Source organism: Nyctibius grandis, chromosome 9 (assembly GCF_013368605.1).
Source record: "Nyctibius grandis isolate bNycGra1 chromosome 9, bNycGra1.pri, whole genome shotgun sequence".
Taxonomy (NCBI): domain Eukaryota; kingdom Metazoa; phylum Chordata; class Aves; order Nyctibiiformes; family Nyctibiidae; genus Nyctibius; species Nyctibius grandis.
Window position 1 is genome coordinate 8,280,288 of NC_090666.1, and position 24,782 is coordinate 8,305,069.

Here is a 24,782-nt window from a genome sequence, read left to right on the forward strand (position 1 = left end):
AGGCCGAGTGCTGGGAAGGCCCCGGCCTGGGCTCGGCTGGCGGCGAGGCGCGGTCCCGGCGCTCGGCCGCTCTCCGCGGGCGCTGCCACGCCTCGTGGGAGCCCGCCCGCCCCTGGCAGCGGTGTCCTCCCGCTCCGCGGACGTGCCCCCAACTCCTTACCCCAGATCGACGTCGTCCCACTTCCCGCCCCCGCTACTGGGGGTGCCGCCTCCTTCCTGCCCGGCGCTGGAAGCGCGGCCGTTCCCGGCGCCGCGCCCCGCGCAGGGAGGCCCGGGGTCGTGACTCAGCACTTGCGCACGTACCGCGGGCTGGCGGCTGGCCGGGAAATAGCGCGGGACGCGCTGAGCGCCGCCCCCAGAGCGGCCGCCGGGAGAGGGGACGGCGCGGGATTCGTGTACGAGGTAAGAAAGGGGGAACTGAACTGGCGGGGAACGAAGGAAGGCTTCAGCTCCCGAGCCCGGAGCCTAAACCCCGCTGTGCCTTCCCGTGTCGTGCAGCTGCCTCCGGGCTGCCCGCGGGGCCGGCGGTGAATGCTCCTCATACTGGTGGGGTGCGGGCTGAGCCTCGGCGTTCCCTTGCGGCCCGTGTTTCTGCGTTGTTCTTAAATCTTTTATTCTGGCAGCGCCCCACTCAATAAAACTTTAAAGGAAAAAATAGTTTGATAATCCTCATTGTTTATTTTATGTGATTTTCCTTCTCTAAGGGTATATCAGGAAACAAAAATTAAAGACGCTGCTCTATCGCTTTTCTGTGTGCCGCTGTTCTGCCTGTTAATGTCCCGCTAGCTCTACCTGTAACTGTCGGTGAGCCGCGGCACACCTGGGGAACGGGTAGGTCGCAGGCCTGGTGCTGTGACTCGGATAAGGAACGGTGGGCTTCGGTCCTCCGGGGAGGCGCCCCGCGATACTTCGCGGCCCCGCGACCGACAGCTTACCTCAACCTTACCGACGAACCTAAATTCTAGGATATTGAGAAAAGGGAGAACCGGTAAAATCCCATAAAATTCTGTGCACGGGAGTCCGGACGAAGACGCAGGGACGCGTGAGTATATTGCGAATTTGTTCGCAGGTTTGCCGTTCGGGCGGGATTGGGTTTCCTGGAATATAACGAGTGAAAGGTTCGACATACTGAACCAAGCGAGTGTGGACCCTTAAGTACTGCGTTTCCCAACTCCCGCGAGGGACTGGGCCAGGAACAAGGGGAGCGAGTGAGTGTGTGTTTGTGGATATTCCAGAAGATGGGGGCGAAGGGCAGCAAGCCTTCGACTCCCATGGGGAGGGTACCCACTGTACCTAGGAATACCCCTCTGGCATATATCTTAGATAATTGGAGACATTTCCCTGGAACCCTAGGGAAAGACAAGCAGAAGATGATAGAATATTGTACTAAGATATGGGGAGGGAAGAAGATTTCTAAAAATGTCTTTTGGCCAGTTTATGGGTCAGAAGAAGGTTGGGTAAGACAGCAATTAAACCTTTGGGTAAATAATAAAAACCCACTTAACCGGGAGGAGAGCCAGTACGCAGAAGTATGGCTCGAGAAACCGGAGGCTAAACTATACCCCTTGAAGGAAACTAAACCTAAAGTGAAAAAGAAGAAAGGGGAATTGGATGAAACCCTTCTAACTCCCCCTCCTTATGTTCCACCTTCGGTCCCTGAAGTCCCTCCAGAGGTACCAACAGCACCCACTCCCCTAATAGAATCAGAGCAAGGATCCCCTACTCCTTCTCGGCGTGTAACAAGGAGTCAAAAAAAGGCCACCCAGATGTACCCTTTAAGGGAGATGCCCATGGGAGGCCCGCAACCTGTAATTGGATATATTTCTGTACCCCTAAATTCGGCCGATCTCCGAGATTTTAAAAGAACCGAGATGGGAAACTTAATTGAGGACCCACTCGGGGTAGCTGAGAGATTGGACCAATTCCTCAGACCAAGTCTTTACACCTGGGACGAGATGCAATCTATCCTCGGCCAATTATTTACTACTGAGGAAAGAGAAATGATAAGAAGAGCAGGAATGAGGTTATGGGACGCTCAGCATGCTCAAGGACCTCAGGCGGACATTAAGTGGCCGCTTCAGAGACCTAATTGGAATAATCAAGACCCAGGTCATAGAACTCATATGCAGGACTTGCGAACCATAGTAATCCAGGGGATTAGAGAAGCAGTACCCCGTGGTCAAAACATCAATAAGGCATTTAATGAAATGCAAAAGAAAGATGAAAGTCCAACCGAGTGGTTGGAACGCTTAAGGAAAGCACTTCAATTATATTCTGGGGTAAATCCAGATGATCCTGTTGGACAGGCACTTCTTAAAACTCAGTTTGTGGCAAAATCATGGGAGGATATTAGAAAGAAACTTGAAAAGTTAGAAGACTGGCAAAATAGAGGATTGGATGAATTATTAAGGGAGGCTCAGAAAGTTTATGTGAGGCGGGAAGAAGAAAGTAATAAACGGCAAGTGAAAATGATGGTAGCGGCAGTAAGAGAAGATCGCAGGGATCGAGGCGGGGGATATAGGTTCTCTGGTGCAAGACAGGAAAATGGGACAACGAAGAGGGAACAAAGACGGTGTTTTTATTGCAATAAGATGGGACATTTGAAAAAGAATTGTAGAGAAAGGATTAGGGATGAGGGAATATCAAAAATGGAATAGGAAAGTCAGGGGCTCTACATTTTGGGGGACCGGAGTCATCGTGAGCCCTTGATAAAAGTAAAAATAGGTCCCCATAAACAAGAGTTCACCTTTTTAGTAGACACCGGGGCTGAAAAATCGACTATTCGGCAAATACCTGAGGGATGTAAGGTTTCCCCTGAAAAAGTACAAGTAATTGGGGCAAAAGGGGAACCCTTTAAAGTAAATAAAATCAAAAATGTGATATTTGAAACTGAAAATAAATTTGGAATGGGTGAACTCTTGCTCATCCCTGAAGCAGAATTTAATCTGCTAGGACGAGATTTAATTGTTGAATTGCAATTGGAAATTAAAGTAAAAAAATCAAGAGCTAATGGTGTCTACTTATCCTTTAACCGTAAATGATCAAAAACAAATTGATCCAGATGTGTGGTATTCTCCGGACACAATAAGTAAACTGGAAATACCTCCAATTAAAATTCAAATTTCCAAACCCCACATACCCGTGAGGGTGAGGCAATATCCTATATCTTTAGAAGGACGAAAAGGATTAAAACCAGAAATCGATCGATTACTAGCACAAGGGATTTTGGAACCCTGTATGTCACCTTTTAATACTCCCATTTTGCCTATAAAAAAGGCAAATGGAAAATATCGGCTTGTGCATGATTTAAGAGAAATAAATAAAAGAACAATTACACGGTTTCCAGTGGTAGCTAACCCTTATACGTTGCTAAGTAAATTGGGCCCCCATAACTCATGGTATAGTGTAATTGATTTAAAAGATGCGTTTTGGGCCTGTCCCTTAGCTGAAGAGAGTCGTGATTATTTTGCATTTGAATGGGAGGACATAGAAACAGGTCGCAAGCAACAATTACGGTGGACAGTACTACCTCAAGGGTTCACCGAATCTCCTAACTTATTTGGGCAAGCTCTGGAAGAACTTTTACAAGAATATCAGGTCCAAATAGGAAAAGAAACCATGTTGCTGCAGTATGTGGATGATTTATTAATAGCAGGGAGCAATAAGGAGGATGTAAGACAAGAAAGCATTCGCCTCCTAAATTTCCTTGCCCGAAAGGGATTACGAGCCTCACAGGAGAAATTACAGTTTGTGGAGGAATAAGTGAAATATTTGGGGCATTACTTATTTGATGGCAAAAAGATATTGGACCCAGAACGCGTAAAAGGAATTTTGGAATTACCCATGCCGACAACCAAGAGGCAAATTCGACAGGCGCTTGGGTTGTTTGGGTATTGTAGGCAGTGGATAGAAAATTACAGTTACAAAGTTAAATTTCTATATGAACAGCTGTCTAAGGACGGCATACCCAAATGGACTCAGCATGAACAAGAGCAATTTGCTAGCTTGAAGCAGGAATTAGGTCAAGCACCTGTCTTAAGTCTTCCAGATATAAAAAAGCCTTTTCATTTGTTTGTTAATATATGTGAAGGAACAGCATTCGGAGTCTTAACCCAAGAATGGGCTGGACAAAAGAAGCCCGTAGCATACTTATCGAAACTATTAGACCCTGTAAGTCGAGGTTGGCCGAGTTGCTTGCAAATCATTGTTGCGGCCGCCTTGCTGCTTGAAGAAACAAATCGAATAACTTTTAATGGGGAAGTTGTTTTATATGCTCCCCATAACATCAGGGGAGTATTGCAACAGAAAGCAGAGAAATGGCTTACAGATAGCCGACTGCTAAAGTATGAAGGAATACTTATAGAATCACCTAAATTAACTGTAAGAACTATTGGAGCGATTAATCCTGCCGAATTTTTATACCCCGGGGAAGGGAGCGATCTGTTACACGACTGTTTTCAAACTATTGAGCAACAGACCCGTATTAGACCAGACCTGGAGGAGGAAGAGTTACCCTGTGGGGAGGTATTATTTGTAGATGGGTCATCACTAATAGTAGAGGGCAAACGACTGTCCGGGTATGCCATCGTTAAATTGGATAAGGAAGAATACAGCACAGTAGAATCGGGACCTTTGAGTGCCAGTTGGTCGGCCCAAGCCTGTGAACTATATGCACTATGGAAAGCACTAAAATTACTAAAAGATAGAGAAGGAACCATTTACACGGATTCACGATATGCATTTGGGGTGGTTCACACTTTTGGGAAAATATGGGAGGAAAGAGGGTTTGTTAACTCACAGGGAAAAGAACTGATACACCCGGAATTAATTCGACGAGTCCTGGAGGCATTGAAACTGCCGAGTAAAATAGCAGTCGTACATATAAAAGGGCACCAACGAGGCACAAGTTATCAAATCAGGGGGAATAATGCGGCTGATATGGAAGCAAAACGAGTAGCGGGGAATTACAATATGATTTTAACTATACAACAAGTACCCGTTAATAAAAATTTGAGTTTTGAACCCACAGAAAAGGAGAAACTAAAACAAATGGGAGCAGAGGAACAGAATGGTAAATATATATTACCAGATGGGAGAGAGGTCTTGCCGAAGGGCATAGCACTCGAAAAAAAATACACAGTAAAACACACTGGGGAACCCAGGCGTTAGTTGATCATTTTAATCAACAGTTTGCCTGTATACGCGTCTATAATATAGCAAAGACAGTTACGGCAGCTTGTGAGACCTGTCAAAAGGTTAATCGAAATAACATGAGACAAAAACCTCTTGGAGGACGTTCCCGAGCATATAGACCCTTTTCACACATACAAGTGGATTTTACTGAACTACCCAGGGTAGGGCGTTATAAATATTTATTAGTAATGGTGGATCATTTAACACATTATGTTGAGGCTTTTCCTACTTCCAAAGCAACTGCTAACCAAGTTACTAAGGTATTACTTGAACACATTATACCTCGATATGGGGTACCTGATGTAATCGACTCGGACAGAGGAACACACTTTGTGTCAAAAATTGTTAAAGATCTAACAGAAAGCTTGGGTATTAAGTGGGAATACCATACACCATGGCATCCACAAAGTTCGGGAAAAGTTGAAAGGATGAATGGGGAAATCAAAACTATTTTGACCAAATTAATGATAGAAACCAAATTATCATGGATTAAATGCCTACCCATGGCACTATTAATCCTCAGGACTAGACCCCGGGCAGATATAGGAATATCAGCATTTGAAATGGTGTATGGTATGTCCTATAGAATTGAAAGTCCACAGACGAATGTTTTAATTCGAGATCGTGTAATTAATGAATATGTTTCGCAACTAGCAGAACATCGGAACAAGCTTTGGGAACAAGGACTGATTGTGCAACGACCCCCGTTGGACTTAAAAATTCACAATTTTAAACCTGGGGACTGGATACTGGTTAAAACGTGGAAGGAGGAAACCCTAAAACCTAATTGGGAAGGACCTTATCTTGTTTTACTTACTACAGAGACTGCCGTCCGGACTGCTGAACGTGGATGGACTCATGCTAGTCGCATTAAAGGTGCAAAGTTTGTCGAGAAAATTGGTGGAAACACTGAGTATGGTTATCCTCCAATAGGAGTTTGTATACAGTGCTGGGAAACTCAAAGAAATTTTACCAATCAGAAACTAAGACAATTGGTAGCAGAACAAAAGATTCTTTACGAATCCCGGGAATGGTGGGAGATTTTTGCTAAAGGCATAAATCCCCAATATTATTGTTACCATTCCAACAAACCAGTCCCCTTTGTGGCTGAAATCTCAGCTATAAAGTGTAGAAGGGAAATACTGACCGTGTCTTGCTTTGCCCCATTTGTTAAAGCCGCAAAGTGGGAGGCCTATATAAATAGGCAGGAGACCCGAAGCGGCTATTCTCCTGAAGAATTCCCTTGCTGCCGAGAAGATGGTACACCCCGTGACTCAAAGCAACCGAGTCGACGGGCGAGGCAGAGGAGGAACAAACAGTGGAGAAAAGAACCAGAACAATGGGACCCAAGAGCAATCATGGCTGAACTTCCCCAGGACTGGTAAGAGTATTCCAAAAACAATACAACCAAAGTATTCTCTGCTCCTCGGTATACTTCTGTTAATGAAATCAGCAAATGGAAACCCCCCTGAGCCCGGCAACTGGCCATGGGAAAAAGCCCAAAAGAGACACACCGGAATAATGGGAAACGTAGATATAAAGAACATAGGATTAGCTACGGTGGTTCTCTATAATAATAAGGTACAACAACAATGGGACAAAGATAATAAGGAAAGAGTTGATCGGTTATGGGGTATGTGGAAACTAGGAGATGAGATAAAAGTGGGTTGCAAATTGTACAATAAGACTAAGAATAATGTCTCAGGACAAAGAACTCAGATATCTGTAACAGCGACAAACAATACGTCTCGTAAAAATATGACTTCATGCGGGGCATTGGAGTGCTGGCACACTTTCATTCTATTAGAACCAGTTTTTGTGGTATGCTTGGGACAAATATCACAAAACTGGGCATTGAGCTATAAATTTAAAATTGCCGACCTACCAACTCCTTTATCAACCACTCCTTTTGCAACCACTGCAATTCCCCTAAGAAATTATACCACTCAACCTACTACTCAACCGGTCGATATACCTAATCCAAGAGTTTTTAAAGTTGGACCATATGCGATTAGGAACACAGGGCAACAACAAATGTTGACCAACCCAGAGTGGTCTCTTAAGCGTGTTGAATTATTAATGACCGTTAATATCTCAGAAATTCAGCCTGCTTGTTCCCCTTTCTTAAAAACATCCTTTGAAGGATGGACAACACGGTTGCAAAAACAAGTACTTTTAAAAGTCGGCAGCAAAGAGATTTGACAGGTGTTTTAGGGACAGGGTTGGGAATTTTAAATGGAATCGATTCGGAGATATTAATGAATAAATTAGCTTCTTTAGGAGATGACATGACAAAATTACAACAACCCTTACAATCTTCTTTATCTGCTCTGGGAACTCATCAATGGTTATTATCAAAAGTTTTACCACAATGGCTAGAAACCGAGGAACGGGACCACGAATTAATAATTGACACACTCAAAGTAACCCAAGATAATATATCTTTGGCTCTCAGTTGTACGCAGGCACAACTGTGGATACAATCAGTGGCCGCATCCATTATAAGAGAAGGGGAGGAAGGCACTTTCCCCATTGAAATCCGAAAAATTGTTTGGGACAAGGCTACAGAATTAGAGAGAGAGCTACAATCTTGGTGGACTCTTGTAAACTTCACTTATGATTCCTCCACCAACACTGCCATAACCTTTGTGTTAACTATTCGGAACTCTTCTATATCTGTATTATATCCCATTATTGCCTTAGGGTTAAATCATAATGGTATTGTGCTCTACCCCTCTGAACACAGAGCATGGGCTCGAAAGATAAATGAGAACTGGCAAACTGTAAACTTAGACTCCTGCATCACCCGAACACAATTAGGATTTATTTGTGAAAGTAATACAATTGATACACAAGACATTTGTCTGGATACTGAACAAAATATTTGCCATTTTGAAATTCATCCAGATAGCCGTCAAAAGACATTACTCGTATATACTGGCCACGGTTGTGTTTGTTTGAGGACTACCTGTGACTCCCTTACAATAGAATACAAAGTAGTCCAGATTGATAATCATTCTAATTTGTGCATTTGTAATTTCACTAAGATTGTAGGATGTGACTTCTCTTATCAAGCACCAGTCACATCCCATCAGCTGATAAAATCCAACTACACTCTGTTTCATCAGTTATCACCTGTACCTATAGGAATGAATCTCTCGTTAGTAAAACAGTTAATGAATCATACAGATTTAACCGAAATATTACAAGATGTCAGAGAAAGTGGACAGAAAACATTAATAACAGTCCACCATGATACAGAGAAAATCTACAAGGTCCTGAAAAGGATAAAAGAAGATACAACACATAATTGGTGGGATGTCTTATTTGGTTGGTCACCCACTGCTACAGGCATCCTAAACATAATAAGACACCCTGTGATTATTATTTTAATATTAGTACTAGTATGTTTAGTCTTTTCTGTCATTTTGTTTATCTGGAATTGGAAGATGTTAACAAGGATTACCTCTTTAACTTCTTTACTTAAAACACACGGGATAACTAAGTTACATGTTGTAAGTACCAAAATGGAAAATGATATCAGATCCATCCTTGAAGAGGAAAATTATTGTGAATGCATTATGCAAAAAAGCATCAATTGTGATTGTTGGGAAGAAAAAGGAATTTATTGTGATTGTGGGACAAAGTGTGATAATTGTGGGAAAAGGATTGCGTATAAATATGAAGATGAAGATACGCTTTAGTAAACAATGGGATAAAAAGAAAAAAGGGGGGGATTGTGATAAATGTGGGGTGAAGATTGTTTATCAAAGCTAAGAATGAGTAATCATAAAAGGTTTAAGTAGAAAGAATGAAATAACTGCTTGTAGGAAAGATTAATTATATCACAAGAACAAAGAAATAGTCACCATAGAGGAGATAACCACAGCTTGAGAAACTGCTGACATAGCTTGCGTAAAAGAATTGCTCGCACAGCAGGAAATAACTCAAGATAACCGCCCGCTTGTGTAAGCTAAGATAACCGTCAGATGTTCCAGGAACCGACAGAGACATGACAAATAACCCCATATAAGGACATATGAGTAAGGGGTCAACTATGGGACAAGGGGAGAAGACTTCTTATCTCAGCCTCAACGACCACCGGGAGGCAGAAAGCGACCCCCTAACAACAAATGAAGCATGCGCAGAGTACCTCCACTATTTCACGAACACGGAAGTAGAGATGTATAAAAAGAGACTGTTTGAACTGCTTAGTGCGGCAGTCGGCGGAGCGCAGACTCCCCTGCCGCCCAGCGCTGTTCTTTGCTCCTATCCTACTTGCTACAATTAATAAATTTTAATTGGATTATAGTCCGTTGTGGTCTCAATTTATAACACAGGTCCTGTGTTAGTGCTGGGTGTTTAGCATCAACTTGTTTTACGGGAATAGGGGTTGTTTGCTCGTTTTCCTTCTTTGCTTTAGGACTCTGTTTTGTACCATTATGATTTATAAATGGCCTGTAAAATGCATGAAGTGGTAGAGGGTTCTAAAAACACCATAGCAGTAAGCTGAGCAGTGGGTGAGCAGGCAGTGAGCCGGCAATATTTCCTTTCGTTGTAGTGCTGGGCGAGAGGGCCAGCCCAGCCTGCCCTCACTTAGTGCAGTGAAGAGAGGTTACAGACAGCTAGTAAATGCAGCAGCATTGAGAGGTCTTGAGGGTATTCCAAACTCAAGCAGGAAATCCTTGGAGTGAAAAATGCTTTCCAAGAATGGCAGCAACACTGACTTGAAAACTGTTTTAAAGGTAGATGAAGGAATTTGTGCTGGATCTTGCTTCAGTTTGATTTGCTGATGAAATGACTATGTACACCTGGTGTACACACAACTTGCCCCTGTTCTCTTAAAGCGATGATTTTTTAAGTCTTTCAGCTGAAATCATTGGCTCTAAATTCTGAATTATCATAGTTCAATTTGAACCTGGATTATATAGGCTTGTTAATTTAGGCAGGAATCAGTTTAGCCTAAATTATTCTGCTAAATTTAGTTGATTCAAGCATCTAGATAGGCTTTTAAAGTAGCTTTTAGCTAAATTAATTTGAAGTCTGATTTACTGTGAAGTGATCTGATTTCTGTGTGTAGTTAACTGGCTGAGATCTGAACATTTTTGATAGCATCTTAAGTGAAAAGGGTGTCACAACACATGGGATTTCTGTGAAGAACAATTATTGAGCTATGGGATAGTAATTTTGAATACAGGAAAAAGCAATCTGGCCTTTTTTTTTTTTTTCACAGGCTCTGATTTGTGACTTAGGGACAGGACACGATTCAGGATTCCTGGGTTCTGTCAAACCTCATTTCCTAGCTGGGCATCTGGACTTGGGGATTGCATTTTCTATCTGCCACTGAACACAAAAATGCAACAGTTTCTTCTCTGTGCCCCTGTGTGCTATGATATCCTCTGTGGTTTATCTGCTGACCTGTCCTCCCAGGTGCTTCAAAGGCTTTGGATTCAGAGATTCTGTCCCTGCTCTGCCTCGTGTAGAAAGCTTTGCTGCTTCCAGCTGCTCTAAACAAAAGATTAAAGACTTACTTGCCCATTTGGGCAGAAGGCACTGAAGCACCTTTTTACTGCATAACCTTCCACAGGTAGAAGAGAACTGCCTAGGCTACATGGAAGAAGTTGATGTAGTGGAATGGTGATTAATTTCTATTAAACTTCAGTAGAATTGAGTTGCTTGTGCAGAGCCTATTTAGAATGAGCACTGAGCGCTATTACATCTTCATTTACATTTACTTGTAAGGGAGGCTTTAGGGTTTTCCTATGCCAAGTGTGAAGCACAGTCTGGTAGCAAGATATGACTGGGAGTGAGTGGATATTCCACAGCTTCAGCTTGGGTGTCAAGCTTGTAACAGAGGACACCTCCCTGCTGCAGCCAGAGAAGAACGAGCCCTTGGACTGCAGATCAAGGAATGTGTGTGAACCACTGTGCTCTCTCCACTGAGAGTTGTAATAAGTTACTGCAGGGACTCTTTCCACCTACAAACAATGGAGAGAAGCAAAGATCTGAACAGGGAAAATGTTTGAAAGAAATAGAAGGACTTAGGGACCTCTTGAGGTCATCTAGCCCAGTTTTCTGCTCAGAGCAGGGCTAACATCAAATTTAGACTGGGTTGTTCAGAGCTTCTGCCAAATCTGATCTTTGTTGTAGTCTTGTGTTTGGAGAAGGAAGTAAGTTTCAAATGTTTTTGAAGCGAAACTCCTCTTTTGCAGAGAATTCAGGGCTTCTAAACAGCTGTTGGGTGAAATCTTATTACAAGAATTGTTGTATTGAAGATTCAAGTGTTGCTAGCTCTTGCTTTCTACTTTCAGGCAGAGAGACTGTTGGTTCCAGCAACATGGAGAATGATGTCAGCTTGAAGTTCCGTCAGCAGCTTCTGCTTATTGACGAAAATCTGGTGGCTGAAGATGTAGCAGCTTTAAAATTTCTATGTACTGACTTGCTCCCCTTCGGAAAACTAGAAAGTGTGAAGTCAGCAGTGGACATCTTTCAACTTCTGATGGCTCAAGAATATCTGAATGAGGAAGATAATTTCCTATTAGCTGAACTCTTATACAGAATTAAATGTCACTCCTTGCTCAAGAAACTTGGTTATACCAAGGAGAAAGTGCAAGAATGTCTGCATGAGAAGGGAAGAGTATCTCCATACAGGTAAGCTTGCAGTGGGATTCTGTTCTCTTCATTACTGCCATCTATGCCATACTGTTTCCCTTTCCATTTTTAAATTCTTGGATTGCTTTTAGTTTCTACGTTGTCTTCTATTCTGCTTTTATCTCACTGGATCTCTGTTACAGGCAGATGCTGTATGAATTGTCAGAGAACATTACCAATGAGATGCTGACGGATATCATATTCCTTCTGCAAAACTGTCTTCCAAAGCGACGGATAACTCTTGTATGTGAGGAGAGAGCCAAATGTGTGTATGGCAGGAAAGGCAGGAGGCAGGGGGAAATAGGAGGAAAAGCATGAAGAGGAAAGTATTTGGCAGGATAGGGCATAATCTGCAACTAGGCTAGTCAGTATTTATAGGGTTAGCAAGGAGGAAGCTGTTGACGGGTTAAGTGTAGAATTTGGTCTTTGTGCCCAGGTCAGTCACTGACAGTCCACAGTCTTGCATTACATCATAAAAGGGTGACAAATCAAATCTTTGCCCTGCTTGAGCCATGTACAAAGGAGATTCATGTCCATGTGTCATTGGTATCGTTTCATAGCAATAACGCCTTCTCAAAGCCAAGAATCATTAATATGGTTTGGGTGAATCTCCTTAAACAAGACCATACCAAATAATAACGCAACTAGTAGCTTTCCATGGAGCAACATTTCCACCTCCCACAGTGATGTAAAATTGACTGTTTGAACATTGTTGGGAGGAAGCAAAGCAGATAATGTGATTGTTTGAGGCAGACAGGGCTGAGGCAGGTTTTGAGTTCTAAGGAACAATAACTGTATTTTACTCTCTCCTTTTGGCTGTCAGTCTGCTCTGGAATTGCTGATTTTATTGGAAAAACAGGGCCTTTTAACTGAAAACAATGTACAGACGCTGGAGGAAGTCTGTCTGAATGTTTCACCTGATCTCCTGGAAACAATAAACTGCTACAAAAGGGCAAAAGGTGAGAAATTCTGAGTCAGGGAGTAGGTTTGCTAACATGCAGGAAGCACTAGAAGGGTCCGGGCAACTGAACCTCATTGCTGGAATGAGGTTCCAGCGTGTGCATTGCTGGAACAGGAACTAGAGTGGAATCGCTCATCTTCACACACAGATTTGGCATAATAGTCCTTAGCTTGCATTACTTCCTAGCTGAATTCCAGTAGGGACATGCTGGAATATCAGGCCACACAGAGCAGTCCAGCACATACAGAACAGGCTGGGAAACTAAAAATCTATTTATAGTTATGTCACATTTCTCCATTTCCCCATGAATAGTATTGAGATGATTATGACTGTCCTGTAAAAGGTGCTTTGTGATTTATGAATGTACACTACAACAAGGCAGTTGCCTGCTAATAAGCTGGCGAGGCAAACTGTGTGTGCATGTGTGATTCACATTATCAGGGGTTATACTGCAGTTTGTAGTTTTCCTTCATTTAACGTCCTGTGGAGTGACTATAAGCATACTGAGGAAGAAGTTCTATTTCCATTTATTTAAGCACTGGGAAACAAATTCAGGGAAGTACAAAGCTACGTCTCCCCAGCAGGTGCAAGGGCACTCAGCATTTCATGAGTTCCGTTCCCCTATGCTTTATGAGTGTGTTTCAAAGTTGCTTTCTATTTTAATATATTTTTCAGTAAGTATAGATCTGCATTTGCCTAATGTACAGATTCATACTGGTTTAACTGAAAGGCACTTGGCTTCTCTCGTTTTGTCTTTCTGCTCTTAGTGTCTATGCCTCAGCAGGAGAACACTCTGCCAGTCAAGGAATCTTCACTGTCTCACACTGGAGTCTTCAAAGTATTCACTTCCCCACAGGTACACTGGAGTACCTACTGCCAACTTGGGTTTTAGTGGTTTGGGAGGTTGGGTTTTTTTCCTGCGTTTATTTTGGAACTGTACTGGCTGTGAGATTCTTTGCTACATTTTCTCGCTTGGTTTAGGAAGGGAACAAGCATGTTTGTTCAGCGCGTAAAAAAATACAGCTACATACATAGTATCAAACAGTGGAAGTCAAAAATACTACCATTGGTCATGTGCAATTGGGGAAAAAAATTGTTAGGAAGAGAGATGAGTGAGAGAAAAAGCTAGACAGGCGCCTTCTAGAGAATGGGTCAGTCAGTGCCGATTTTTAAAGTTTCAGCTGATCAACACTATCTCTAAAGGCTAACACTGTACTTTGATGATCAGTTCAAACTGCTGCTGCTAAAGGAAGTGGTCCTGTTTTCTCAAAGTACCAGTCCTTGATCAGTTAAACACCTCCTGCAGCTGCATGATGAGTCAGACTGGGAAACTTACCAGGGCTATAACTGATATCTTTTTTGGGGAAGAGGAGAGGAAGGGAGGGAGTTTTAACCCGGTTCTGAATGAGGAAAAACAGTGATCTTTTTAAGGATGCTTCCCAGAATTGAAGTTCTAGCAGACAAGAGCTGAGGAAAATGGGCTATTTAATATCGGAAGGGTTTGCATTACTGCTGCTTTGAGCTGTATTTGCTCTACATGTGTAGAGCGTTTGGAGAAGCTTTCATGCATGGCACTTGGCACAGAAAGAAAATGAATGTAGTTTTATTAAGAAAACATAGATTTAAAATAATTTTTAAAAAGACTAAGACTGTTGACATAATCCTGGTTATCATGTTTGATTTTTCTTTAAAATGATGAGAGGTTATACACTTTTTCCATGCAGTATAATAAACCATTGACACTTACTGCTAGAAGATGTTTCTTAGGCAGGACTAGAATCACTGGTTATAACGACTTATATTCAAATAATTGACTATCCAAGAGAATTGATGTGGGGCTATGTTGGGACCTTTATTTTGTTTATAGTGACTGCCTGCGCCTATAGTGAGAGGATCATTTGCAAGTGAAAGAAAGTTCTTTGCTGTTTCCCTTTATCCTTAAGAGAAAATATAGTTGTTTCCAGCTCTCTTGAGATTTGCTGTAAGTGGGGGAGTCTTTTGTAATTTCATTTTTAAATGCTTTGCTGCTTTTAGGAATTCAGTATTTTTCCTAATCACTACTTAGAGCTTTGTATTAAGCCTATTTTGCTAAAATCACTATGAAAACTTCTCATATATGATAATGATTTTTAACATGGTATTCCCCCCCACTTAAAAAATAGGAGACCTCGATCAAATCTGTCGGTTCTAATATCAATGGTAAGAATTTCTGAAAATATGCTTGTTTTTTATTACCTTTATGTTTAATGTTGCATTCCTTTACTTTCTCTGGGAAATTTCTAGCATTTGCTTTAATGCAACACACTAACCTTGCTGTCTTCTTGGAAGGGTCTTTTGCTTTCTGCAGAAATAAATTTGAAGGATTTCTGTTCTTATATAAAAGAGGCAAGAGAAAATTGGCAAATCCTGTGTACTTTGTCAGTCGTTTACTAGAAACTAACTAGTGCTTTCTGGGAAGGAAAATAAGGGCTGGTCTGATTAGAAGTAAAAAGATGATTTCTTTCCTGAAAACCAAAAGCAAGTTTTCTGATAAATATCCCTGGGAGGACAAGAGAATGGGACACTATGACTGTTTATAAAACTGATATGTTAAATTTTTGGGTGCAGAATTTTACCTCTGACTTCTTTTGCTGTATAGATTGTTATGTTGGAGAGCCTGGGAGTGTTGCATGGTAGAGATGGATGTTTTGATTGCATTAGTGTATGATTTGTACAAAAGGAGACAAGTGGTTTAGGGCATTCAGAAGAAGTAAATAACGCAGCAATAAATATAGTTATATTTTGGATCGTATCCCTGAAAAGATTGTGTACAAATGGCAGAGGGTAGTTTGCATCCATCTTTGTGACTCCATGTCAGATTGACCAGTTGCAAAGTATAGCTGGACAGCATCTGTCAGCTCTTTTCCACTTTCAAGCTCTGTCAGTGCAGCCTTGCTCTGAAAGTCGGTCTGAGGGTTATTATCAGTGATTCAGGATCAAAGAAAAAAAAAATCTGTAACGGGAGCTTCAGAAGTAACATTGCAGATCCTTTTTACAATACAGTTTATTTCTAAGCTGATTTCCAAATGAAAAATTAATTTGAATGTCTCGAGTAGAATCTGTCTTTGTACCATGAATATCTTTGTTCCACAATACAAATAGAAACCTTGCCTTTTTCACAAAAATATATATAATAAAAATAACTGGAAACATGTTCAGAATAGATCCTTCGAACATGACAATGCTGTCTCATATGGAGGAATTATTCCTTTCAATGAAAAAGTATTTCAAACACAAAAAGTGCTGTATTAGAGCTAAACTCCTTTTTGCTACATCTGCCAATACTGGATTTCTCTTCATAAATATCTATGCTGTTTTCTTTTTCCTAGATAACAAAGCAGCTAATCCTGCACAAGGCTTCTCTGAAATGAACCTGGAGCTGCCTGGAGAATTCAGGAATGTAGAAAATGAATCCAAGGTTTGATACAATCTCTTAAATCCTTCTTTTTGAACACCGGGGTGTCGAGGTCTTCATCCCTGTAATGACATTTATCATGCAAGGACATGTGAGATGTCTTTGTGTCTCATGAAGTTTTTTCAGTTGACTGATCAACTGGAATGTTTCAGAGAACATTTTAACCTTGGAGGCCAGAAACTTACCAGTATTGAAAAGTGTGGTGGAGGCAAAACAGGCAGAATACCTTTGATGTTATCCACACATAGGTGCATCTGCTTATCTTCCTGATACAGGCAAAACATTTGGCATTTTCTTAAATTGTGCATTTTGGAGATGGCAGCAGAATGTGCAAGACATGGAGACAAACATAGCTTCACAGTTCTGTCTTTCTGGATCTGGCTTAGAAGAATCTTCAGGGCATCTTGAAATTAAAAGTGATGAGGGGTAGTGAGCAAAGGCTTTGTGAGAAGGATAAAAGAAGGCAAGAGGTTTTAGTAAGCTGTTGCAGGCATGTAACAATCTTCCTCAATAAACCAGAGGTCTTGGTACAGGAGAAAAGACCCCTTTGTGAGATCCCTTCTTTGAAGCCTTATGTGCACTCTTTAACATTGTACAGCAGTGTAACCACTGAATTCTCCTTCTGGCTTTCTCCTTCCGATGAGCACCTATATTGAAGGAGCAAGTTGCTACATTTGTTTATAGCTGTTTAATTTCTTGAAGTTCTGTGCTATAACGTATCTTTTCATCACCTGATGTTCAGACTGCTGTAGCAAAGGTACTTGCTGCTGTTGAAGGAGCTTGGAGTGCTGTCTGCATTTTGTTCTACCAAAATGCACAAAAGCAGGTGTTTGTTGCTCTCTCTAGTGAGCAGAAAGGAGTAGTGGGAGTTTTTGATTTCAACCTGAGGTTGGACTTGAAGAGATGGTACTTGAGGTTTTGGTGACTTTTCAGTTTTTAAAACATTCTTTCTTAAGGGTGGGAGGTAACTTTTAAGTCTTGGCAAAACTCAGATGACTATAGTTTCACTGTGAACCTGCCATCTGAAGTTAAAATATTGTTGTGACATTGGAAACCTTTGGGGAACTTCTATCCCCATCACCAATTCAGTTTGCAGAGTTTGGCTGCTGAATCCTTCCTTTTGCATACAGATGACCAACCCAGCTGCCAAACCTTTCCTCTGCAGTTTGATAGAGTGGTGACAGTGTGCTTGAGGCTTCACCCGTGTCTTTTCACACAAAGAGGCATCATTGAGATCCAGCTTTTCAAAAGTAACCCACAGTCTTAGGTGCCTCTAATTTTCTGATGTCAGTTTTGAGACAAGTTAAGGAAATATGAGTAAGCTGAATAAATTCATTAAGGTTGTAAGCTTTTTTTCCTCTCCTTTCTACAGAAGATGACAAGCTACAAAATGGATGGACCACACAGAGGATTTTGTCTTGTTATTAATAATGTTAACTTTGATGGGTCTCTTCAGGAGAGGAAGGGTTCTTGCAAAGATGCTGGTAAGTTACTGAAATGAAATTTTTGGAGGATTGGTGTCTCTGTTTCCCCATGTGAGCTGATTGTCTAGTATTGCTTTATATTTTGTTGTCTATATTTTAGTTAGTTAATATTCTTAAAAAAGTAAAATGCTTGATGTGTGTTAAATCATGTCATTTGTGTATCCTAGGGGAAGAAGGGTTAAAGGATGAGTAACCACTGAGTTTCTGATGCAGTTGGATCATTCTTGAATCATTTTGAGAATCCCTTTTTACTTAGCCTTTATCTATAGCTATAATAAAGAACTAAAACTAAACTAAACCATTATTCTACATGATATAATGCAAAATTCCATAATCAAGCAACTCCTCATAATTCTTATTTTATTCTGTTCATTCTATTTATCTCTTGTGTATGAAATTCTGATAGTCAAAACTGCAACTGGAAAGTAATGATGTGAGGAAGGTTTTGAAAGATCTAATCTGAAACTCGAGGGGGGATTCCTCATATTTTCCGGTGTCATTTGTGAGCTCACTTAATACATTGGAAAATGTCGTCGTATTTTCTGAAAGTTGTCTAGAAAAATCCAGGAACCCTGTGTTTGAGCTGATGCCATCTTTTTTTATTCCAATTAACCTTTAGTTGATACTAGTATAAGGATGAATCTGTAGAAGTGTCAGGGTGTAAGGTCTTTCCCAGTTCAGATTAACTTGCGTGGTGACGTCATAAAATGATTTTGTACTGCCTCAATTTTTCCTTTTATCTTTGTTTTAATTACAGGGGAACTGGAACGAGTATTCACATGGCTTGGTCTGGATGTGAAGACTTACACAGATCTGACGTCTCAGGAGATTAAAGATCTCATGCGAACTTGGCAGCATTTGCAAGATCACAAAGACAGGGACTGTTTTATATGTTGTATTCTATCTCATGGAGAGTCAGGAGCGATCTATGGGAAAGATGGGGAACTTCTATCAATCCGCATGATCATGTCCCACTTCACTGCCAAACAATGTCCACAGCTGGCTGAAAAACCCAAACTCTTCTTTATCCAAGCATGCCAGGGTAAAGAGATACAGCGTCCTGTCTATGTTGAAGCTGACGCACGAATTCCTGACTTGTCTTCCATACAACAGAGCGTTTCTCCTTCTGAAAGTATTCCTGAAGAGGCTGATTTCCTCCTAGGCATGGCCACAATTGACGGATATGTCTCTTTCCGGCACATTGAACAGGGTGCTTGGTACGTTCAGGCCCTGTGCAGCAAGCTACGGTTGTTGGTACCAAGGTAAATACTTTGCTTCGCTCTTTCATGAAAAAATGGGAGGAATTTCCCCCTTTCTTTTTCCTCCAAAGGCAAATTCACATAGGAACACTAACCCATGTTCTGAGGTGACAAAATTAGTTAAACTGATAATTTGTTTGCTTGCCAGTGATAAATTTACATTAACACTGCTAGTACCATAGAGATAATCTGGAGAATGTGAAGTTTATTGTAAAAAACCTCAAAAGCTCCCATCTATATTCTTTAAGGCAGAGCCTTCTGTTTCTTGAGTGGATTTAGGTAAAAATATTTTATTCCATTATTTTTCTTTACTGGTTGAATCAAGCAAGGCAGAGTAAAAAAAGGTCTTTTGTTTTTAATATGACTCAAATGAGAACTAAAGAGGAGAAATTTGGAGAAAAGGATGTGTTTTCTTTTTTGTGTTTTAAATATTTATACTGTATCTTCTAGATTATTTGGGAGATGTTAAATGGAATGCCATCTGCTCATTAATAAGTCATTTTTTTATTTTTGCTCTCCTTCTGGCTGTAGGGGTGAAGATATTTTGTCGATTCTTACAGAAGTTAATGAAGATGTGGGCAGACGTGTTGACCGCTTGGGTACGAAGAAGCAGATGCCTCAACCAGCATATACTTTAAGAAGAAAATTTATATTCCCAATACCTAGAGACCCTCCTCCCTCAGAGCAACACTGAGGCTTTTAAAATACATCCTTTTATCAGAATATCTCATTTAAAAGCAATTCAGCACAAGACCTGTTTTAAGGCAGTTACCCAGAATCCTGAGGAACTGTTATCTTCAAGGCAAGGCCTCATAAATTTTCTGCCAAACAAACTGTGAAACTGGAGGAGACACAATTAAAACAATCCGTGTGCCAGCTATTTACATCATCTATATATTCATAGTTGCCAGGGTTGGGAGAAACATGCTTCTATCATGTTAAACATTTTTATACCTACACAGACTGCAGATACAAGTGTTTTTCTGAGAGTGTAAGGGTTGCATGTAGCCTTCCATATCTAAACCACGTTTGTTAATGGTCTGGTTTAGGCTCATTGTGTTTTATTTTGCAGGCTAACAATTTTAAATCCTGCCTCTAAATCCACTAGCTATGTTCATAGAGAAAGACAAAGGTGAGAATGAAGAGGAGAAAGCTTAAGTAGTAAGTGGAAAAGGTTTTCTTCCATCTCTAATTTAAATTACATTTAACTTAATGGAGAACCAGTTAACTATTGAAATCAGTGATTTGTTCTACAAGGCACACTAACACTGACGGCTAACATAAACCTCAGGTACAATGAGATCTTTCCAAAACTGAGTAAAGCCAAAATGCTGCATAGTACACCCTCTGTGAAACCTTGTGAACTGTCATTTCCACATCACTTCTGGGAAGAAAAGTTAGGGTAGAAGATTTGCACGCTATGAAATATGGCATTCAGCAGTGTATCTGTATAGGTTTATCAGATTGATTAACTTTGTTAAGCATTACATTTTCTGATTATCGTTTCTTGTTTTAAGACCTGGAATGCAGCCATATGAGAAACAAGGTGGTTGTTTCTCCTTGTTGATTGAGCTTCTAACATTGCATTTTGTGAGTTAACTGAAATAGTGTCGTGTTGTTTTGTTGTGAGCATTTACTACGTATGTCTGTGTCCTTCCTGTTTATTACAGCATTAAATTAATACTTCTTTTTAAGAGCTTGGTGAGAAAAAGTTATGTGCTGTGGTAAGGCTTATCCTTGTTTCTGACTGGCCCCTGCGCTTTGTTGGGCTGCATGAACTGCCTCAGGTTTTAAGCTGAAGTGAAACTTGGTTTATTTCAGCAAAACACTGATTGTTACATATGATTACTAGTCATAAGATAGGGTGAAGGTTCGAAAGAGTACTGTCTAGTGCTGTTGGACGTAATTTTTAGCTTGCACTATCCAGGATTTTTAGGAGGGGAGTTTGGCATCACAGAGAGCATCGAAAGGCAGCCAGTTTGCCAAAACATAATGGTCACTTTTTATCCTGATGAATTGATAGTTGTGTGACCCATCACATTTTGAGTCTTCTGAGTATGGCTGCCACACTTGAAGTCACATTTGTGCCACAGATAGAAAATGTTTTGCCTGTTAGTAGAATATATAACATATTGTAATAGAATCATGAAGTTTCTGGCTCACAATTCCTGTTCAGACTTGGTGCACTCTTGTTTTGTATGTTTAGGTAACAATTTAATTTTTATCAGTACAGAGTAAACACTGACAACAATTTTGACCTTGTTTTGTGGGATCTTATTTTCATTTTTAAGTTTGGTAGACAGAGAACATCATCATGTTATCTTGCTTTCTCTGTAGAGACTTCTGCCTGGGTTATCTCCAGTTAAATCATAGGTAGGTAAAGGCAGTCTGAAGAGTCTAAGCTGACTTCTGCCTTGAGTTCCCTGGGGAGAGGGATCCACACTTGTGAAGTATAAAAGACTGGTGAAGTCTTGCTCACTCATAATAAGGTTTGTTCAAACACAATTTACACTACCATGATTTATACTATTCAGTGAATGTTTTGCTTGTGTGTGTTGAAGGTTGTATTCATATGGCTGCACACTGTAATTAATACTTGAGTGCATGCAGTGGTACTCTGTCAGCACGAGCCCGAAGGCAGGGTAGGTTTAGCACTGTAACCGCAGCTGCCATTCAGCAAGGTTGTTGGACGTTTCTGCCTGATCTCCTGCGGTGTATTGTACCACAGCAGTTTGAAAGTCTTGGGGGAGAGTGGGTGATTTTTATACAACTTAGATATTCATCGCTCCTTGCTGTCCACACTGTACACCTTCAGTGTAACTCTAGTAATACAGAGCTGTGCCAGAAACAAATCAGCCTAAAACAAACAAAACATTGTTTGTTTCTGTTGAGGCTTACTGATGGCATACAGAAGCACATGCACATGTGCGTGCTCTCCATCTACAGAATTAAAGAAGGGTTGTGACTTGTGCAACCCTTGTTTAGACAGATTTAAGTGGAACTAGTGTAAAAAGAGTCTTTCTGTTGGGGAAGTTGATATCTTGGGAATATCATGATCGTAAAGTGGGATTTCTAACATGCACAAGTCTCTGGTGTCCTGTCCCTCCTGACAGTTTTTGTGCAGGAGCTGCGTATCCTGCCTTGTGCCAGTAGAGGCCACAGCCACTACAGTTTCCAAGCAGTCAGTAGCTTAGGCATTTTTTGCTTCCTCAAGACCAGCTTTTCTGGGAGAGATGAATTTTTGGCAGGCTGCTGTACAAGGAATAGATCGGGTCGCTGAGGCAGTTCTAGAGGAAGCCAGAGGGACAAAACCAGGGTGCAGGGGAGCTGAGGGAAATCGGAGAGCATGTATGTTAACAAAAGGACAGGAACATTTTGGGGAAGGGTGAGAGAGGAAGAAATAAGAAGTGAAACAATAAAGACAAAGAGGAACAACAGTGCCAGGAGGGCTGGCCCTTGAAACTGCTGCATGATGGGAGAAGCCTCTATCTGGCAAGAGCCAACCTGGGATTGGTCTTGTCCGCAAGTATTTTTCAGACAGTGCTGACCACGGCATGCTTCCTCTTTCAGACTGCAACTGGAGTGTTGGTTCAGTTAAGACGCAGAGGAACTGATGCAGAGAGAGAGACGCTGAGGGAGAGGGATGACATGGAGACAGAACCATTTTGGACCTGAAGATCAGATAGTGCTTGTGGTGTCCCTCTGTGCTGCTCTCACCCTTTGGATAAAAGGAGAACTCATGCCAGTGAAATAAGTCAGACACGTTTTCTGAACTGGTAATGGTGTATGCCTTGTGGAAGGGATTTGTATGCCTCATTCTGTCAAAGGGTATGTTATAATTCTGAGTTTATAAAGGTAGATAGGTTGAAATCAATGAATGATATGTTTTCATTGCAAAATTTTAACAAATTTTGGCTCTCCTAACAGTCTCTCTTCATAATGCTGACTTCACAAGCTTCAGAGAGTCTGGTAGCTGTACTGATTGCTGATCATATATTTCCTGCTGCAAGGAAGATGCTGGTGACCAGCAGACCATACTGGGAACCTTACCATTGAAGGCAGAGTTCTATACTTCAAAGAGGGTGAAAATGCCAAAAGTTAATTATTGCTTAAATTATCTTGTAATTGGGGAAGTATATTACATAAATAATTTCAAAGAAATGTTCAGCCTTTCAGTTCCCTGTATTCAGTGAGTGCTGCTACTGAATTCGGTGCTGATAGTTGACTTTTTTTTTAATTTAGGAAATAATCTTCCATGAAAGTGCATGTTAAAAATAGGCTATGGTGAGTTGGAGAGGGACTTCAGAGAAACGAGGTAAGTCGTGGAGGATCTGGTGAGACAGCAGGACAGTGGGACTGAGATATTTTTAAATGGAAAGATATAATTGATTCACCCTTCCCTCACTGTCTTTTAATTAAGATTTATGTATGGGAGCAAGTATACTGAGCTGTGCTGTATGCTAGAAAGTCCTGGCTATGCTGCTTAGTGTGTCCCCTTAAAACAAAAGCAAAACCTGTTTACTTTTGTGGCTTGTTTACCAATTTTTCTCAGAAGCACTGTAATAATTCATTTCCTGAAACTGGAACTGTGATAGGTGGAGTAGGGAGCTGCTGCATTGTGACCACAGCTTATTACTTTGTTACAACATACTTTTTGTAAGTCATGTGACAATATAGACCATAGTACAAAAGGCAATACTGTTCCTGGAACTTTAAGAGACTATGGCTGTCTCACTTTTTTCAGAGTTGTTCCAGCAGTCCTCCAGCCTGTCCTCCCCTGTAAGTGATGTAAAATAATAATAATCATCATCATCAGTTTGGTTGTTGTATCAGTTGTGTCTTTAATTTAGTAAAGTGGGAGAAGCAGTTAAACATTGTTTTAGTGTGCTCCCTGTACTTACAGACAGGCTTAAATATAGTGTGCAGGTGGCACATCTGTTCTAATTGCAATAATTTTGGGGTTTGAAACTCAGAGCCTTTGAGAAATAAAAATGAAAATTTCCTTTACCAGGAAGATTTACTTTTATAAGCACATGCCTTGTGTCTTAAACAAAAGGCATGGTTTATGTGAGAAAGAAGATTACTTTCTTGGTAGCTAGTTATGAAGTTTTCTCTTTCCTGTATGGACATAAAAAATACACAGTCAGATCTGAGATCATTGAATCATGAGGTTAAGCACATACAATTCATTCAGATACTAGTGGTTTTGTGGTCATATGTGCTGAATTGAATGGATTCTAGTCTGTTTAAAAGTTTAGTTTGAATGGATTTAAAGAGAACAGTATTTGGAGGCAGAGCATGAATCGTATATATGCTGCATCACAACTGATGTTTTACTGTTTTATCAGGTTTTCTTGATAGACAAGTTTAAGTTTCAGTTGTATGTTCACTCTTGCTAACTAACAGAATGCTGACCAAGGGTATGCCACAAAAAGCTGCTTTGCTGTAGAGTGGCCCTTGGAGAAGAGAGGAGCACCATTGTCTGCTAATTATTTTTTTTTACTGTTTACAGTAGTACTGATTCAGTTAGTCACCTGGGCTACCTTGGAGTTATTAGCCTTGGTATTGAAACATTTGCAGTAGCAATAACATTAAAATGGATTGCCTAATATTCCAGTAGTGTAGGAGCAGGAAGCTTTGATTTGCTGTTGTCAACTTTTCTGTCTCCCAGTGAGTTCAGTGGGACAAGAGACCTCTACTGAATGCATTTCTATAGAGTTTCTCTTCAGAGATTCCCAAGTGTCTTAGATCTCAGGCAGAGAGAATAAGGTGCCGAATGG

The 24,782-nt window shown here is 40.9% G+C and overlaps 2 protein-coding genes across 5 annotated transcripts in view; both read left to right on the forward strand.

Annotated features, from left to right (window-relative positions):
* Positions 1-21,259, forward strand: CASP10 (caspase 10). Its single transcript, XM_068408240.1, has 12 exons — positions 1-402; positions 966-1,042; positions 5,848-6,574; positions 11,505-11,844; positions 11,988-12,087; positions 12,668-12,803; positions 13,573-13,661; positions 14,968-15,004; positions 16,174-16,262; positions 17,632-17,743; positions 18,501-19,005; positions 19,534-21,259. The coding sequence occupies exons 3-12, from the start codon at positions 6,451-6,453 to the stop codon at positions 19,694-19,696; spliced, it is 1,695 nt and encodes a 564-aa protein (XP_068264341.1). The 5' UTR covers positions 1-402; positions 966-1,042; positions 5,848-6,450; the 3' UTR covers positions 19,697-21,259.
* Positions 20,089-24,782, forward strand: part of LOC137667478 (caspase-8-like) — a 15,222-nt gene continuing 10,528 nt past the window's right edge. For 3 of the 4 annotated variants that reach the window (XM_068408249.1, XM_068408247.1, XM_068408250.1), the window contains exons 1-3: positions 20,089-20,163; positions 22,573-22,830; positions 22,930-23,317. The gene's annotated coding sequence lies outside the window, so the exon portion shown is untranslated. Of the gene's footprint in view, positions 20,164-21,508; positions 22,831-22,929; positions 23,318-24,782 lie in introns of those variants that run through there. The other variant, XM_068408248.1, reaches the window with a different exon arrangement.

Excerpts from the sequence above, each read along its gene's own strand:
- CASP10 (XM_068408240.1), top strand. The coding sequence starts at position 6,451 with ATGGTACACCCCGTGACTCAAAGCAACCGAGTCGACGGGCGAGGCAGA. Across the intron at positions 6,575-11,504 it reads GCTGAACTTCCCCAGGACTG|GCAGAGAGACTGTTGGTTCC; the intron begins GTAAGAGTATTC and ends TTCTACTTTCAG. Across the intron at positions 12,088-12,667 it reads CAAAGCGACGGATAACTCTT|TCTGCTCTGGAATTGCTGAT; the intron begins GTATGTGAGGAG and ends TTTGGCTGTCAG.